A 16,692-nucleotide genomic window follows, 5' to 3' on the forward strand; every position below is an offset into this window, starting at 1 on the left:
AGAGGATGAGAGACAATGTTCCAGAACGTATTAAAAAAAAACTGAATCACTTCAAAGGTTGAACTTTAACAGCTTAGCAGCTGTCTATATGTTAATCAACTGAAACAAAACGTTTCAAAATGTGTCACCACCAGACTTTGCCCTGCAGAAGCATTGATCGCTCTTGTGCCTTTCCACATATTGTCATAAACAATCACAAACTTTAAGGTGTATTATTGGTATTGTGTCACTGTGGTATTGGGCATTACAATAAAGTGATGCAGAAGTTAAAAAAAATCTAAAAAATAAGAAACATTAAAAAAAAACAACAACAAAAATAAATCACATAAAATCCCAATGTAACACATTAAGTTTGTAATATGACAAAAAGTGACAAGTCTAAGAGGTGTGAATACTTTTGCAAACTAGAAAAGCAAGAATCCTTTAAAGTCTAATGGTCTCATAAAATAATTTTTAAAGTTGATATCGATGAGAACCTTTTTAATGTCTCTCTTTTGTTGCACATTGGCACAAAGAAAAAGAGCAACATATTCAGCTAAAATAAGTGTTAACCATTATTGCATAAACTAAAGACTCAAGTGAAAGGCTTTTTTCAGACCTTCCAGTTCTTTGCGGTAGTTGGCGTTGGTGTTTCCAGGAAGCTTTGGGGAAAACCGAGGTACGTAGGTCTTACTGATAAAACTCCAACCTCCGTAGCCTGTAACACGATACTCCTCTCCCTTCTGCTTCCACACCTACATATGGGATGTAAAATGAGGAAAAACATCAATAAAATGAAGAACAGGAAGAACAAGAACTGATCAAGTGAAATGTAAGAAAAATTGTGACACAAGAAAAACAAGTTTTCATACAAAAAGCTTAAATGTTCAGAGATTAGTGGTAAATTTAGATCAAATTACTCAGGAAAATGACTCAGAAATGTTTGACCTTCTATATCAAAGAGCCCTTGATGGTCACATAAACCACATTATTTCCTAACAGATTGACTCATTCTAAAGTCATTCAACATATTAAGACTTCAAAATATTTTAACTCAGACAACAGATGAGATGACATGGGTGGAATATTTAATCGTACAAGTTCTGGTCTGACTTCACCACCAATAAACGTAAGTTGACAGCACAGAATCTTAGAAGCATGAGATTATTAAGGACTCAAACAACTATCAGTACACCTTAAATTAACCCAACGTTAACTACCTGGTGCTTGATTGGAAAGGTGTACTTGACCCAGGTTGCTTGTTGCATTGTCTCCTCATCCTCCAGCTTCTTTTCTCTCTTCTTCACCTTCTCTTTCTCTTCACGCTCCATGGACGTCATGCGGTTCAACCTGAAAGTATTTCACATTTTACTTATGAATTGAAAGCATGAATATTTCTTAAAAGACAAGTATGTGAAAGTGAAATTAGAAGACTTGTCATTGCGCTGCACTGTGCAAACAGGAACTTTAATTTGAACAATTTAAGTTCCAGAGGCGCCATTCATGTATACTGATTCTAACATGCAACACAATAACATTTACTCTATGAAATCTGAGCAGAAACAAAACCTCAGAAGTGACATAGGACAAAGAGAGTGAAAGGAGGAAGGAGACAATGTAAACCAGTAAACCAGCACAGAAGGAAAAGGAAGGAAGAACAAGAATGTCAAGTAACAAAATGAAGGACAGAATGGAAGACAAAAGAAAATGAAAGGGCAGGGAGGGAGGAAAGAAATTATTTAGGGCACAAGGAAGAATGTGGCATAGAACACAACGAGGGAAGGAAAGAATGACAAGACAAGAAGGAAAACAAGGAAGCAATGAGGGATACAAGGAATAAAAGAAGGAAAGACAGAAAAATCAAAAGGAAGGAAACAAGAAAAAAAAAAGGAAAGGAAATGTAGACAAAGGAACTGCTGGGTTTCAGTCATGTGACCCGGATGACGCGCGAAATTCAGATGGAGGGCCGGAAGTGGATTTTTCCGGTTCAAAATAAAGCAAAACTGATCACAATGAGTAGTTATTCTAGACGTGCACTCAATGCTGAGTTGGAACCCTCCATAACTCAGACTACGAGTTCGACTTTCATTTAAAATGAGAACCTGGTCTTCTGTTTAAAATCCCTTTTATGAAATGCAGTTTTTTTCACTACTATCTTGTTAATCAGAGTTGCGATGTATAAACACTTCCTGGTCCTAAGCCTGTGAGAGCCTGGACAATCACCTCTATGAAAGGGCCCTATGTCGCAGGAGGCCTAGAGGCAGAGTTGGGTGGTGCTGGTTGGGGACGTGCAGTCAAAATATTATGCCTCACAGCTAGGGTGGGCCTTTCGAACGGATCTGGTTACCGTCGACTTTGCCCACTAAACTCAGTGAACATACCCCTGTGTACGTGCACTCAATGCTTAAGTATGCTTCTGAAGGTTTGGTCAGCCAGTTTAAGAAATAGTTGGGACTTTAGACTTTAGTGATGAGGACAAATGTTGTTGTTACGAGGATGTCTTCCTAAATTAGGCTTTTCATAAACTCAGAAGATGCAAAAATTAAATATTGTTTTCTACACGTTGAATTGCTGTCCTTATGTAGTTTTGTGTCATAGTTTTATGACAGATTTACACACATCCCAAACACATACAGTGCTGTTAGACTCGAGTTCCCTACTGGTGACGAAGCGTACTAAAACTTCAAAGTTATTTAAAAACCAGAAACATTTTACATGAATTAAGATGTCAGGAAAAAAAAGAGCGCAGACCAGAAAAATGCAGTTGAGCACTGCAGGTCAGCTGGATGAAAGAAGGCACTATGATTCTTCCTCACTTACAAAGAAAACTATCTGAGCAACCAGCCCTACTGATTAATTAGTTGATATCAAACTGTTTAGCTTATATTGCATTATAAAAAGTGAAAAGGTGCAATATTCTGTGTAGGGTTGAAACGATTAATCACGCTTAATCAATTCTTGAAACAATTGTCAAATGATTTAATAATCTATTAATCGTTAACTAGAGTATTCAGACTCAAAAAACAAACAAAAACAACAACAAAAACCCCCGTATTGCTGTAAAATTCCCTGAAACTGTGGTACTTTTAGCTTCATTCCAGGCCGATTCTATATGTAGTTTTTTTACCTGGTATGACCCAGTGAGTCTTTCCAGACAGGCAGCATTGCCACCGGTTTGATGGCACACTCCAGAATGGCCAGAGCCAGTGCAAACTCTCTGGCCTTACTGCACATCTGAACTGCTTTGATCCAGTTGGTCCTATGAAAAGAAACAAAGATCAATTACATGAAACTAAATTCAAAGAGAAATTATAATTAAACATTAATTTGCTATAAACACCCAGATTTTGATTTTGTCTCTGTTTGTACCTTACTTGGAAACTAAAAAACTAGATTGATACTCAGAAAGCCTCTTGTTTTGTTAAAAAGAAAAAAAAAAAGAGAAAAATTTTATCTGTCCAGTTTTTACCTGTGTGAGGCCCAGTTTGGATGCATGAAAGGAGACGGAACGTTGTTCTCAAGCTGGATGATGGTGAGTCTTAACGTGGAGATAGTCAGAACCTTAGAGCCATGAATGGACCCGTTCCACTTGAACTCTCCTGCTGGCGTCATACAAAACTTATGGGAGAGATGTCGCCTCTTGTCATGGTCCTGTCCAGATTTAAAAAAGACAAAAAAAATTAAGATTAGAGATGCACTAATCAATTGGACACAAATAGAAATTTGACAATTTTTCCCCCCTTTGATCGGGAAACAATAACTGAAATGACGAAAACGCTATTTACCTCTCTATGCTGGTGCTTGTTGAGGGCCAAGGCGTTGGCGCTGTACTGGTTGTGATAGACTCGGTACTTCCCCTCCTGACCCAGCTTGAAGAACTGGCTGATGGTTCCCTTCATCACCACCTCCTTGCTGCTCCGCGTGCTGACCCGGGTGATGTCGCCCTGGGCGTTCACCACTAACACCTGCAGAAACAACCGCAATCTTAAAAACGCTAACACAACTGTAACTCACACCTTTCATGAATCTAAACAAGATTTCCCCCCCCCCCGTAATATCCTACTTCAACAACATTCTACATAAAATACGTCGAGTGATATCGCTCCCATGTTTGAGTCTGACCTCTTTGCCCTCCTTAAAGCCCCTGTTCGCCTCGTGAACAGCAGCTGCGACCTGCTGACTCTTCAGCTGACTCAATTTGCTGTCTGGGTTCCTCAGGCGTGTCACCATGCGCGTCGCTGAAGACCTCTTATTGCCGCCGCCCGTTGTCTCGCTGTTGGTCGAGTCTTTGCTGTCCCCTAGAAAAGCAATGAACAGTTTTAGTCAAAGAAATAAGAAGGTCGATATAGTAAAACATACCGTTTTGTATTGTGAAAAATTCAGACTGTAACAAGCTTTCATCGCAATGTTTTGTCAGTAATTGTGTAGGGATGAAACGATTAATCGGATTAATCATGATTAATTGGTAATTGAAATAATCATCAACCAATTTAGTCATCAATTAATTGTTAACTGGGGTATAAGGACTGAAAAAATTGTTTTATTTGTGGCAATAATTAAGCAAAAATGGTACAAAATATATACACATTTTAATTTAATTGGCGTAGTTTTAGTTTTACACTCTTCAATCTTATTAAAAAATTACTACTTAGGAATATATTTTTTACTTGCATCTTTTATCGTAATATTTGTAATATTGTGTAAATAGATCTAAGTGGTTAAATAAAACAAAAATCAGCAAAACATGCCGATATTTTATATCCGATTAAAACAACTGTTAGTTGCAGCAGCCCTATTATTAAGTATTATACTTTGTACGACTTCATAAGTGACGGACCTGCGTCATCGAGGCTCGCCAGCGATGACTGGGATGATCTATCAGCCAAGTCTGGGGGCTCCGGGCCCCTGGACGCAACGCCGGCAACGCTGCTGTTGCTGTTGTCTTCACAGGGTTGGGAGAGCTGACTCAGGCTGGGGACACCGTCACCACTGACAGGCACGGAGTCAGATGCTGGAAGGGGGGGAAATAAAGGTTATAATCACTGACGGATAAATGGTTTGCATGTTTAAACAGGTAGCAGATTTGATTTGATTTTTCTCAGTTTACCCAGAATAATATCTAATTCTGCACTGGCATTTTTGTAGTGCACATTTTAATAATAAGTAAATATATAAGAAATTTCTTTCATTTTATATTTTTAGGTGAAATATCACATTTTCTTTCTTAACAAAACATTTTTTATACATGGTTTATAGCTTTTAGTTATAGTTTAGATTCTTTTTTATTGTGGTTTGACTCTTTTTTTTATTGTGAGTTGCTCATTGCTGCTGTGACGCTGAATGTCTTCATGACAGGATAAATTGAGTGTATATATATCCATCTGTTTAAGAAGAGAATCAATAAATTAAAAATGCAATAAAAGAGTAAGCGAGAAAGTAATATAATGTCACTGAATAAAGAAACTTTCACTTGCCAGTAAAATTTAAGTTAGGCTTTGGCTCCCCCTGCTGAAGCCTTTTGAATATTGCAGCACACCAAATAAGAGGGGAGACGAGAATTGAGTAAAAAGGTGTAAGAAATTTTAATTTGAGCTCTTCCTCATGATACTGACTGTTGAAGTCAAACATTTTCCAGAAAAGCTCAAAATGAATTTTATTTGTTTCAGTTAAAACAAGCTGTTGTCGTTAAAAGCAAAAAAATACTCTCAAAGATGATTTAAAAAAAACATAAAGAAAGAAGGAAGTCAGAAGTTAATTTCCTTTGCAGCCTTCAGGATAGCCTAAGAAAAATAGTCCTGCTTAAACTTAAACTGTACCTTCAGTTTTGTTAGACGCCGACTCGAAGATGCACCGTTCTAGCCGAACCTCCACAGTGGAGGACAGGCCGCCGCTCCCAGCGGAGGCTTGTGAAGGAGTCGACGGGATCGATGACACATCCCCGACACTGCCGCCGCCGTCTTCTTGGCTGGAGGGCGGAGTTTCACTTACTGTAGAACAGCAGCAGAAGTAGTGTGAAATGTGAATGTTCCATAAGGGCAATGAAATACAAAACTACAAATGGAGGAAGAATAATATGGCCAAATCATCAGACAGTTACTAAAACAAATTTGCTCCTACAAGCGTATTTTTTTCCTAAAACACCTACCACTGCTCTTCTCGCCATCGTTTTTTTCCTGTGCGGCCTCCTCTTTTGTTGATTCGTCTTCCGCAGACTGCTCTTTGGCCTTGCCATCCTCCTGTTCTTCATCCTTCGGCTTGGCCTCCTCTTCTCCCTTCTCCAAATCTTGCTCCTTCTTTTGCTTCTCCTGCCGCGCCCTCTGGGCCTCTTCGGCAGCCCGTCTCTTCACCTCCTCCAGCTCTTCCTCCTTCTTAGCTCGCAGTCGCTCCAAGATTTCATCTGAGTGGAAACAGAGAAGGGAAATATAATATTAAGAAATGGTCAAATTCAAAGTCCAGAAAGGAAAATCTGCTAAAAAGGTGAAGGCTAGTATTATTATTTTTACATCAGCTGCTTAAGGGAACTGCTTCCATGCTAAATCCAGCAGGAAAAGTGATCTGCAGTTATTGTTGTAATATCAGTTTGCAGAAATGAAGCGCTGCTTGGGACCAAGGGGATTGCTTTGTGTGCAATTGTTTTTTTGTTTTTTTTTCAAATTTAGTGCAGAAATATTGCCCACAAGCTAGAGGCAATAAAGTGTTCAATTATTGTTTTCTTTAATCAAAACAAAGCTATGTCCGTGGTGAGATGGACACAGGAAGTTTCACCTCTTGGAAATTTAGGTTAAAAAGGGAAAAAAGGGCAAAAGAAAAACAGAAAAAGTGGAAGAAAAAAAGGTTTTCTGTGCATCATTATTTTTAAACCTGAAAATAATTAGAAAAAAAAAAAGATCTTTTGCACTCATTTGATAGCAATGAGAGAACATACCATATTAAATAATCAAAACAAAAGACAAGAAGAATCATACGCTTATGGAATTTCCCATTCTTTACCATTGGCAGCGGTGAGGAAACACTTGTTGTTGCCACGAGCCTTGTTGGTGAGATCTTCGGTGATGTCCATGTGAGTGTGCACCTCGTCCCTTATCTCCTCGAGGGCTGCGTACAGATCGGCCTCCCAGTACTCTTTATCCAGCCGGTCTATCAGCTCAGCCAGCTGGACCTGGCAAACGCAGAGTGTGGGAGACTTAAGTATGATTGCCTCTGCGCTAAAAACAAATATGTACTTCTTTACGTGGGGAAAAAACCCAAATCTCTACCTTTGTGCTGTAGTACCAGATGGCTTTGTCTTCTTGCTCACCGTCCTCCTCACTGGAGATGAAAGTTCGATTAAAACAATATTATTTTTTCATTTATATTTGTTCATGTGTTACTAGAATGGTGAAATGGTAAATGGCCTGTACTTGTATAGAGCTTTATCAAGTCTAGAGGATCCCCAATGAAACATTCAGTCATCAACCTGCATCTACAATCTCTAATATAAGCACAATGACAGAAATGTTCAACTGCAGCGTTTAGTCCGCTCCACATGGAGACCCGTTGCTTGGTAATAAATGGGTCAGTTGTTCTCATACCTGTTGTTGTTGACCATTGTTCTCTGAGAAATATCACTTGATCGAGCCTTTTCTAGCATTCCACATTACAAAAAAAGTCATAATAGCATGTATGATGGGTTCCTGTATCGTATCGGGTCAATGTTGGTATCGGCCAATTCTAAAATCTGCAAAAATGGTATTGTATCGTAAGTGAGAAAGTTACAGCAGCTATTAAGGAATACAGTAGCTTCATTTAATCAGCCAAATACAAAACTACGGCTACCAACTAAATACTGAGTTTCTCCTTTCCTGGACTGGAAACATTTTCTACTTTACTTGTAAGAAATATTTCACAAGTGATGTAACAGACTACTGTGTATTTTGGGATATTGTAATGCAATTAAGGGACTTTTGTCATATTTTCATGTCATATAAACAGAAGCGATCTCTGTCAACTGCACAGACATCTATCTGTAGGTGTTGCTTTGGCTCCAGGCTGGTATTTAAAACCAGAGGCTATTTTATTCTTTGAATTGTCCAGCACCAGTGGTTCACTGAACATCATTAATAGTTTATATTTGTAAGGAAGCTTGTTTACCTGTTTTAAATGAAACAACGTATATTGTTCCCAAATTTTACAAACTGTTAATACCTCAGAAGATGGGGTGAGACTAACAATGTTGTCACAATAGGTCAGAATAAGATAATTTTCCATGGATTAGCCCGGATTGGCCAAATACTGAAAAAGATATTTTATTAGTAAATGCACTAAAAGAAAGAACTCTCACTTCCATTTGTCGATTGAAGCATCAACCAACAGCCACATTTGTTTAAGTTAGGAATCTTTACTTCAATGTCTAAATGTATTTTTGTTTGTTTAAAGATAATAACCAGGAGTAGATTATTTCCAATTTGTCAACCATCCCTGAAAATCTTGGAATGGAAAAATCCGACCTTAAGGAAAACCGGATGTCCTATTAGCCAGAAAATTATGGGAACCACTGAAAGTTTTGGAGACTCTTGCTGGATGCAACAAAACAAAAACATATCCCAAACATTAGTCATAGCGCTGGGAGATTTAGGTTTGATTTAATGTTTTCAACATTTTCTGGTGAGTGGTTCATTGGAATGGCTCAGTCAAAGGGTTGAGTTAAACCAGATCTTATCAAATAATTTTCGAGGTGGCATTTAAAAAATTAAATGTAAATACTTTTTTTTCGATATTGGTCGTCCTTTTGCTATCGTTTTGACAGAGATCCACCTGATTTTCTATCAAAAATAAAGTTTCTGGTAAAATGAAAGTAATCTGTAATCAAAATTTTAAATTAAATGTTATTTGTCCATGTCTTTCTTGGCACTCGAGATCGCCTTGCCATCAAATTTCTGCTAGGAGTACAAATAATTTTGAGATTAGCTGTGCAGTTTTGTGTTTTGAATATTTACCAAATTTATTTCTGCACGTAGTACGAATAACTTTCATGTGCTTTGATATGTTCTACTTACAGTGTGCAACAATGAAATCACTGACTCTCCTGAAAACATGACTCTCTGTTGAAAACAGATCACTGCTTACGAACACTGTGTACTTACACAACAATCCGGCGATTCAAGAACCAGTATTTACGATGGTGCCTGTCAAAGCCAATCGGTAACTGACGAAGAAAGGGCTTGGTCTTTTGCAATTCAGGCACGCAGTCCGCCACGCCGGGCACCTTGTGTGCCACGCAGACCTCGCATTGCCACTCATCCTCCGGCACTTCCTGCAAGGGAGGCTTCACGCACTCCAAGTGATAAACAGCCGAGCACGTCTCGCAGCACAGCAGATCGCCGAGCCGATGGCACACCCTGCAGTGGTCATCGTACGCAACCACGCCTTCTGACATCAGCTCCTCGCGGGCGATGTTGGTCGCCAAGAAATGGTCCACCAAAAACTGGAGGACTTTCACTTTGCTCTCCAGAGTCTCGTACGGGTAATCCTCGTTCTCCAGGAGGGGCAGGATGTGACGGTATTCCGAGTCACTCTCGCAGTACGCCCGCACCACCTCCGGCCAGGTCATGCCGTCCACAAAATACAGCGTGGAGTTAACCGAGTCCTTGACGTCAGCGGGACCGAACGTGGTGTTAGATGTGTCCTCCTCTCTGAGGATCGCTTTGAGCAAAGAGATGTGGGTCTCAGCCAGCAGCGTGCACTGCTCTTGGCTGGACAATGCCGTGCAGAAGTCCTCGAAGCGGAACGGGGAGAGACGCAGCACCGTGCCGAAGTTACGAAGCACCTCGTAGACGGCGGACACGTTGAGGAGCTGCGAGGTAGGAACCAGGAGGTCCTCTGAGGACTTGGGAAGCTCCAGGGGGGGAATGTCCTTTGTCTCCGGAAGCGGAGAGCGAGGCTGCGGAACGCGACTCCTTTTCCGACCTGCAACGAATAAAAACAGTCGTCAAAAGAGAGAATGGTAGGATGCAATACCAAAGGTAACCTTCTTGTACACTGTAATACCTGAATGCTAATAGCCTCTTCATACATACAGCAAAAATCAATGAGTGTTTGCAGTTGCCTTAGTTACATTTTAATAAACAAGTAAATGCTGAAAGAAGAAAACCTTTCACAACAAGGAATAACCGAATTAGCCGCATGACAAATTAAAATGAACGCAAAAGTTTTCATTTGGATGATTAATATTTTTTGAAAGGCAATTTTGTTAACAGAGATCAATACTTCTTTTTGTTGGACTATAATGTTTGTTCTCTGTGCACTAATTGGTGAATGAATAAATAAAGAGACTTCATAATCCATTTCTGTTTTTTTTTGTTTACTTATTTTGAATATTTAAAATATCTTCCAGATTCAGTGCTAAGTGTTCTTTACAACATTAAAGTATGTAGATATTTGCAAGGGTGCACTTGCGTTATTATGACATTATTATAGTATTACTTGAAAATGTACTTAAATCGCAATTATCTCTGGGACAATTTGTCATCCAGCAAAATTTGTCATCACGAAAATATTCCACAGAGTCTTATGGGAGACAAACTAAGAAGTAACAGCTATCTAAATACAGCAACAATAACATCATTGTCATTAAAAATAAGTTTTTAATGACAAGTCAGCGCCCTGTTACCAAACAGTTGAGATGAGTTTAACACCAAATTTTATTTATCACCTAAGCAATGAGGTGGGCTAAAAATCTAATCAAACCTCGTCTAATCATGCACAATAAAGCTAACACCTGATTTAGAGTGATCACCAAGTTAATCCTTCACTCGCATAAATATGGAGTTGTAATGTTTTTGAAAATAAAAAAGCAAGCTGATTGTTTTTTTGTTTTTTTTTTTTGTTGCTGTTAGACAATATATAGCTGAAATATCAATAAAACTTGCAACACCAACATGGTTTATCATCCTGCCTTTGTTTCTAATTCTAGACTCAGTCTCGGCCAAAAGATAATAGCAGTTACGTTCTGAATTATTCTTAATTTTGGAAGCATTTACTTATTTTCCTCAAAAAATAATTATAATAATTATGTACAAAGCCACAATGATTTCATGTTTATATTCATGTTCAAAATATGGCATATAGAAAAAAAACATATTCTTCTTAATAATGATTGGAAAAGCAAATTACTAATAAGACTGTTGTGTGTCTCCACTGATATTTTTGATTCTTCATAACAAAAATTTCAGCCAAAAAGAAATATGCCAGTCAAAATAAAACATGACTTCGATCTGAATCTACCAGGTGTATGAATAATTTAAGCCTGCCTGTCAATATGCCCTTCATTAGATATTTGAATGTAATAAAAAAACGTGCCCAAAACCAACCTTTGTGGCCTCAGTGCTGACAAAGGTAATTCTTTTTCAATAACCATTGTGGTTTAGATAATATTCTCATAAAGCCATAATACTTCAGTATGACAAGGCCTGTCACGATAAACAATAAATCAATTAATCGCTTGCTAAATTAAAGCAAGCCCAATCATTTCTATTTGCATTTTAGTTTCTTTCTACTAAAAACCAGATGATGAAAGTTTGCAGTCTGGTGCTTTGGTCTCATCTAGCTCTTTTTCTGAAGGACAATTTTGTTTACAGAGACTTCAAGTTCCATTTTAATTATTGGTTGTTTCTGTTGTTTTGTTTGCTTATTTTGGATATTCTAATTTAAAATTTCCATTTTAAATATCCTCGGTCCAGTGTTGGAATTCAAAGTTTATTGACCTTTAACAACGCGTTCTTGCATTTTTATGCCATTACCGTTACATTATTTGAAAATGGTCTCTAAATAACAATATTATCGTTTATCGCAATAACTTCTGGGACAATTTATTGTCCAGAAAAATGTGTTATTTTGACAGGCCTATGACAACTGTATATGTACACACACACATACATTCATATAAAGAAATCAGACATCCTGGTCGCTGGAACTGGGATAAATGTGTGTAATCTTTGAACCATTTCAGATGCATCTAAGCATGTGGTGAAGTGTGACAGAAAGAAAACAGAAATCACGTGAAAAATAATTAAAAAAAAGATTTAGGTCACAGAAAACTCGTTTGTAATTGCTTGCCGTAGTCCCATTAGCAAATATCTTATTACGTAAAATAGTCTTAATTGAGCTGCGCCTTCATCAACGTGTCCATAACTGTCCACGTGAAAAAGGCAAGCTTTCACACGGTCACTATGGTTACGGTGCGCGGCGTTAGAAATTAGAGGTTGCCACATGTGTGTGTGTGTGTGTGTGTGTGTGTGTGTGTGTGTGTGTGTGTGTGCGTGTGTGTGTGGGGGGGGGGGAATGATGCCCTGCTTTAACAGTTTTACGTATCGTGAAAATTACAGTGGAAAATTGTTCTACCTGTAACACCTGTTTTGCAAAGTGTAATTAAGTTTTAATAAGAGCCTTAAATGCATTTACAAATGTGAGCTAAACCCAGAAACAACACCCAGAGAATTACTACGGCGCAAACCTAGAAATTTCAATGAATAATATTTACTGTATATAAGTCCATGGATCGCATATAATGTGTACGAGAGAGTTCATACATCCTGTCTCTCCACGCTTATGTAAACAAATTATAAAGACGAGGCGCGAGCGAGCGCGAAGTAAAATCAAGCAGGAGCACGTTCACTTTCAAAACAAAAACAAAACATGTGCTGATTTGACAAAAGTTAAAAATACCGAAGCCCCTCGGAGCGCGGGGTCAGATCTGTAGGATAGCAGCGGACCGTAGAGCGCACGGTAAACAAAGGCCCGTTTCTGAGTGCCAGCTCCATTTTGAACAATGCGGCTTCGTTTCTGTTTTGAGCTAAAAATAAAATGCACACTTTAAGTGCTGCAAACGTGCTCTGCTTAACTGCGTGCACTTGCAGACCGACGTACCTGGGGTACTCCCGAGCGTGCTGTGGCTTCTGAAACTGCTCTCAGTACAGTAGCTGGCATCCTCATCATCTGGTAGGTCCTCCAGATAGTCAGACTCGTTTCCCAAGGCCTCCTCATCTTCTAGATCCGACGACGGATTGTCGTTCAATTCGTCTTCGTCAGAACGGTAGCTTAAATTATCGTCCTCCTCGTCGCTGTTGTCGTCGTAGACCACCTTGGTTTGAGGTCGCCTCACTCCGCCTCTACTGCCGCGGCCACCTCTGGACCCCCTTCCCCTTCCTCTACCCCGCGATGCCGCTGCAGCCGCTGCTATGGAGGCTCCAACTTTCCTACGGCCCCGCGACGAATGAAAGTTCTCTCGGCCGGAGATCTCAGTATCCACCTCCACGGAACCGATGCTGCAAACACCGCCACTTCCTCCTCGTCCCCGGCCCCGTGCTCTGCCTCTTCCCCGTCCACGCATCCCTCTGGTCCTCCCGCCCCGAGAGCCCCGGACTGGCCCCGGTGAGCTTTCCCGCATCACGGCTGCTTGTTTGGGCGGCCTTCCTCTTCTCCCCCTCATTGTAGGAGAGAAGCGACTGTGTTCCGCTTCAATCTCGGTGCTCGAAAGAAGCGCACACTCCGGAGAAAAACGGGGAGATCGAAGATAGCGGGTCCGGCGACGGTTCCCAATAGGTCCCCTCAGAGCCCGGGTCTCAGTTTACAGGAGGAAAGCTTAAACTGAATGGCCGGTGTCCCGCTCCGAGTCGCCTGCAGACGCCATTTTTCTTCTCGACTCTCCCTCCGTTGAAAACACAGCAGGCCTCAAAGCTGCGTAAAGTTACACTCGAGCAGTAACGTTGAAACCGGAAGTAAGCCTCTTTCCCATTCACGTTTAAGAACTGATAATAGTCATAAAAATGGTACAGTAAGGTAAACATCATTAACTGAATTAATTTGAACAACTTATTGCGCCTCCTACTAATTAAAATCAATATAGGGAGAAGACTAAAACTATGAAGTTTCAACATGTTTACTGGCGCTCTTCCGGAGACGTGACTGTCACTTCCAGCTTGACGCTGCCAAACCTGAGTTAATTCGCAGTCACGTGACTCTATTCTACAACAGACGCAATAGCCGTAGTTCATAAAATTACTTATCCATGCTAACGCTAAGTGCACCTAACTAGCCGTTTACTGCGTGTATGAACAGATGCAAACACATGTGGGCCAGATATATCGTGGATTATGCGCTGCAATAACCTCGTATAGTATGTTTTCAGCCCCGACGCCATTACCGTCACATTCGGCGCAGCGAACGACACTGAGCTGGACTTACAAGAACTTATTAAAGTGTTTCCCATTCACACTTTCACATTTCAAAGTAAATATTTTTTTTTCACAGATGCATTATCCCTTTATATTTTCTACTGAATTTACAAAGATAAATTACATTTTGACAATGTGTTTTTTATCCTTTCTAAATAGCAGCTCAGCAGACAAGCCTACTAACGTTTGCTTTCTGACAGCGTAATATCAATAACGCTGCTCTTACATATGAATAAATACATAGTCCATGGAAAGATTAAATACGTGGTAACATCTGGTTTATCAAAGCATATCTGACGACGTATGATAACACGTTGTCGTGGCCGAGTGGTTAAGGCGATGGACTAGAAATCCATTGGGGTCTCCCCGCGCAGGTTCGAATCCTGCCGACAACGACATTTTTTTTTCCTTTCATTATCACAGCTAATAAAGAAATTGCCTTGTTTTTCCCACAATTATACCACATTATGCCATTTCATTACACTTCTCAAACAACTTCTATTTATAGACATCCCATTAGAATCCAATTCTAAATTCATTAAAATCCAATCCAGTCAAACATTTACAATCACATCCAATGTAATGCTTTGTTGAATACTTTGGACCTTCAACAGTGGCTCGTTACTTTGGCTAAAAATTAAAAGCAGATAAGAAATCTGAACCAGGGACTAGTGCAGCTTCTGCATATGGTGCGCCTGCTCTCCAACTGAGCCATGTGGCTCCTGTTTTCAGTCTCTTGATTCTGTGTCCCGTCTTGAGGCGTCCCTCTGCCTGGAAGCTCTACGTCATTAATACACTGGAATTTCAACAGGATTTTCTCTCATCCTGTGTGTCCTCTCTCTCCTCACTGGCCCAGTGCTGCTGTCTTGTCTCAATCAAGCTGAAGTATCAACTTATGATGGTACACACTTATTTCACAACGTGATTTTCTTTTCTTCCTCCATCTGATTTATGGTGTTTAAAACTACAAGAATAAAAAGTCCAAGGACTTTTAATTCAATGTGTCGAGTTATTTCTTCTCTTCCTAAACTTGGCGAGGCAAGGCACCCGAGCAGATGGCGCTAAACACTTTCTTTTTTTGGTTGATGAGTTACAAATTGATATTCTTAAACAATAAACATTTATCATAACTCTTTAATAAATCTAACAATCTTTTTTAAAAAAAGTTATTAAATGCATTAATATAAGATTTTAACAGTAAATTTTCAAAAAAATCTACCTACATGTAACAAAAATTTGTTACAATTTTGTGGAAGGAAAAGAAGACATCAAATCAATCAAATAAATTCATATTTGTCTCCCTAATTTACAAAAAATATGTAAAGCAAATACATCAACATTACATTTTGCCAAACAAATTGAAGCTAAAAGCAAAATATACAAGTGACTGAATAAAATTAATCAAACCTCTCTCTTTACCCACACCAGTCTCCTCTAACACCACACTGCCCTCTTGTGTGCAAGTAATCTAACTACCATCTGCAATCGAAAATGAATGAAAAATACAATTATTTTCCCGTGCAACATAAAAATATGACATGGTATTTTGAAACATACTGAAAGAAAGAAAACAAATATAAAGTCTTGGATGAATTGCATGTACAAAACTACAGTATTTATGGAACTATCTTTAGTCAGACATGTTTAAATTGACCTTTAAATTGATCTCCAACTAAGCCATTTTGTTCTGTGCAATAATAGAACACAACAGCATATAAAAATATAAAAGCATTTTTCCTTCCATCATTACTGGTTGTACTTGACAGTAGAACATGTGAGATGTGGTGCTGTTTGTGATAGTGTCATATTGTTAAGCGTTTCAAAACAAGTGGTACAAAGCTGCCAATGCAGTTGATCTTCACAAGACCCCACCACACGCCTGTAAATGGCGATAATCGGCGTCGGTCTGCACTGGTTGCGGTCAGTCAGCGGGGAGAGTTGGCCTAAAAATGCGTCTGCAAACGAAGCAACGGAAACCAACCCAACGTTTATAACCGCCGTCAGTTAAAACACTGGACCGTTTGAGTCGAAATTGGGTGCAGTCGACGACTCAACGCATTTTATATCAGCCTTATTCCAAACTGTATGAAAATTATTAGTTTTCCTCAGAATTCTACACACTTAACACCCGGTTACGACAGTGTGGGCGAAAAAGTCTTTGCAGAAATGCGAGAAGTGTACGTAAACTTCCGATGTTGAAGACGTTAACAGTCTTATTTATTCTCTCTCTCTCATAACTGTAGTGTTTAGCAAAAAGAAACAATTTAGGTGATTCTGACCGATATGAAGGAATCTCCTCTTCCATAAAAATGTTTTCTTTTTACTTGGTGCACAGGTAAGCTAGCTAGTTTCGGCTAAAGTTCTGTTATTCAGCAGCAAAAACCTTCATTACAAGAGTATTAAAGATTTTATCCCAAGGCTTGTTGAACTCGGGAGAATTCACGTTTGTGTTTTTATTGCTCTTGTTGTACTTCCCTGTATTCACTGCCTTAAGTCTCAAGTA

At 39.3% G+C, this 16,692-nt stretch overlaps 1 protein-coding gene and 1 non-coding gene across 4 annotated transcripts in view; one reads left to right on the forward strand and one right to left on the reverse strand.

Moving 5' to 3' along the window:
* LOC129366843 (nucleosome-remodeling factor subunit BPTF-like) overlaps positions 1-13,976 on the reverse strand; it is a 44,090-nt gene extending 30,114 nt beyond the window's left edge. For all 3 annotated transcript variants that reach the window (XM_055040904.1, XM_055040903.1, XM_055040905.1), the window contains exons 1-13: positions 12,883-13,976; positions 9,102-9,924; positions 7,236-7,287; positions 6,970-7,138; positions 6,125-6,376; positions 5,796-5,966; positions 4,817-4,990; positions 4,102-4,277; positions 3,765-3,944; positions 3,449-3,630; positions 3,107-3,238; positions 1,200-1,329; positions 599-734 (exon numbers count right to left, since the gene is read on the reverse strand). In XM_055040904.1, the coding sequence (XP_054896879.1) occupies positions 599-734; positions 1,200-1,329; positions 3,107-3,238; positions 3,449-3,630; positions 3,765-3,944; positions 4,102-4,277; positions 4,817-4,990; positions 5,796-5,966; positions 6,125-6,376; positions 6,970-7,138; positions 7,236-7,287; positions 9,102-9,924; positions 12,883-13,444 (3,139 nt within the window). In that variant the 5' untranslated portion in view covers positions 13,445-13,976. The remainder of the gene's footprint in view (positions 1-598; positions 735-1,199; positions 1,330-3,106; positions 3,239-3,448; positions 3,631-3,764; positions 3,945-4,101; positions 4,278-4,816; positions 4,991-5,795; positions 5,967-6,124; positions 6,377-6,969; positions 7,139-7,235; positions 7,288-9,101; positions 9,925-12,882) is intronic.
* Positions 13,977-14,502: 526 nt separating this feature from the next.
* trnas-aga (transfer RNA serine (anticodon AGA)) lies at positions 14,503-14,584 on the forward strand. Its single transcript has one exon. It is a non-coding gene; the product is annotated as a tRNA-Ser (tRNA).
* Positions 14,585-16,692: the final 2,108 nt, after the last annotated feature.

The sequence above is a fragment of the Poeciliopsis prolifica genome, unplaced genomic scaffold (assembly GCF_027474105.1).
Source record: "Poeciliopsis prolifica strain line A6 unplaced genomic scaffold, Auburn_PproV2 SCAFFOLD016, whole genome shotgun sequence".
Classification (NCBI taxonomy): Eukaryota; Metazoa; Chordata; class Actinopteri; order Cyprinodontiformes; family Poeciliidae; genus Poeciliopsis; species Poeciliopsis prolifica.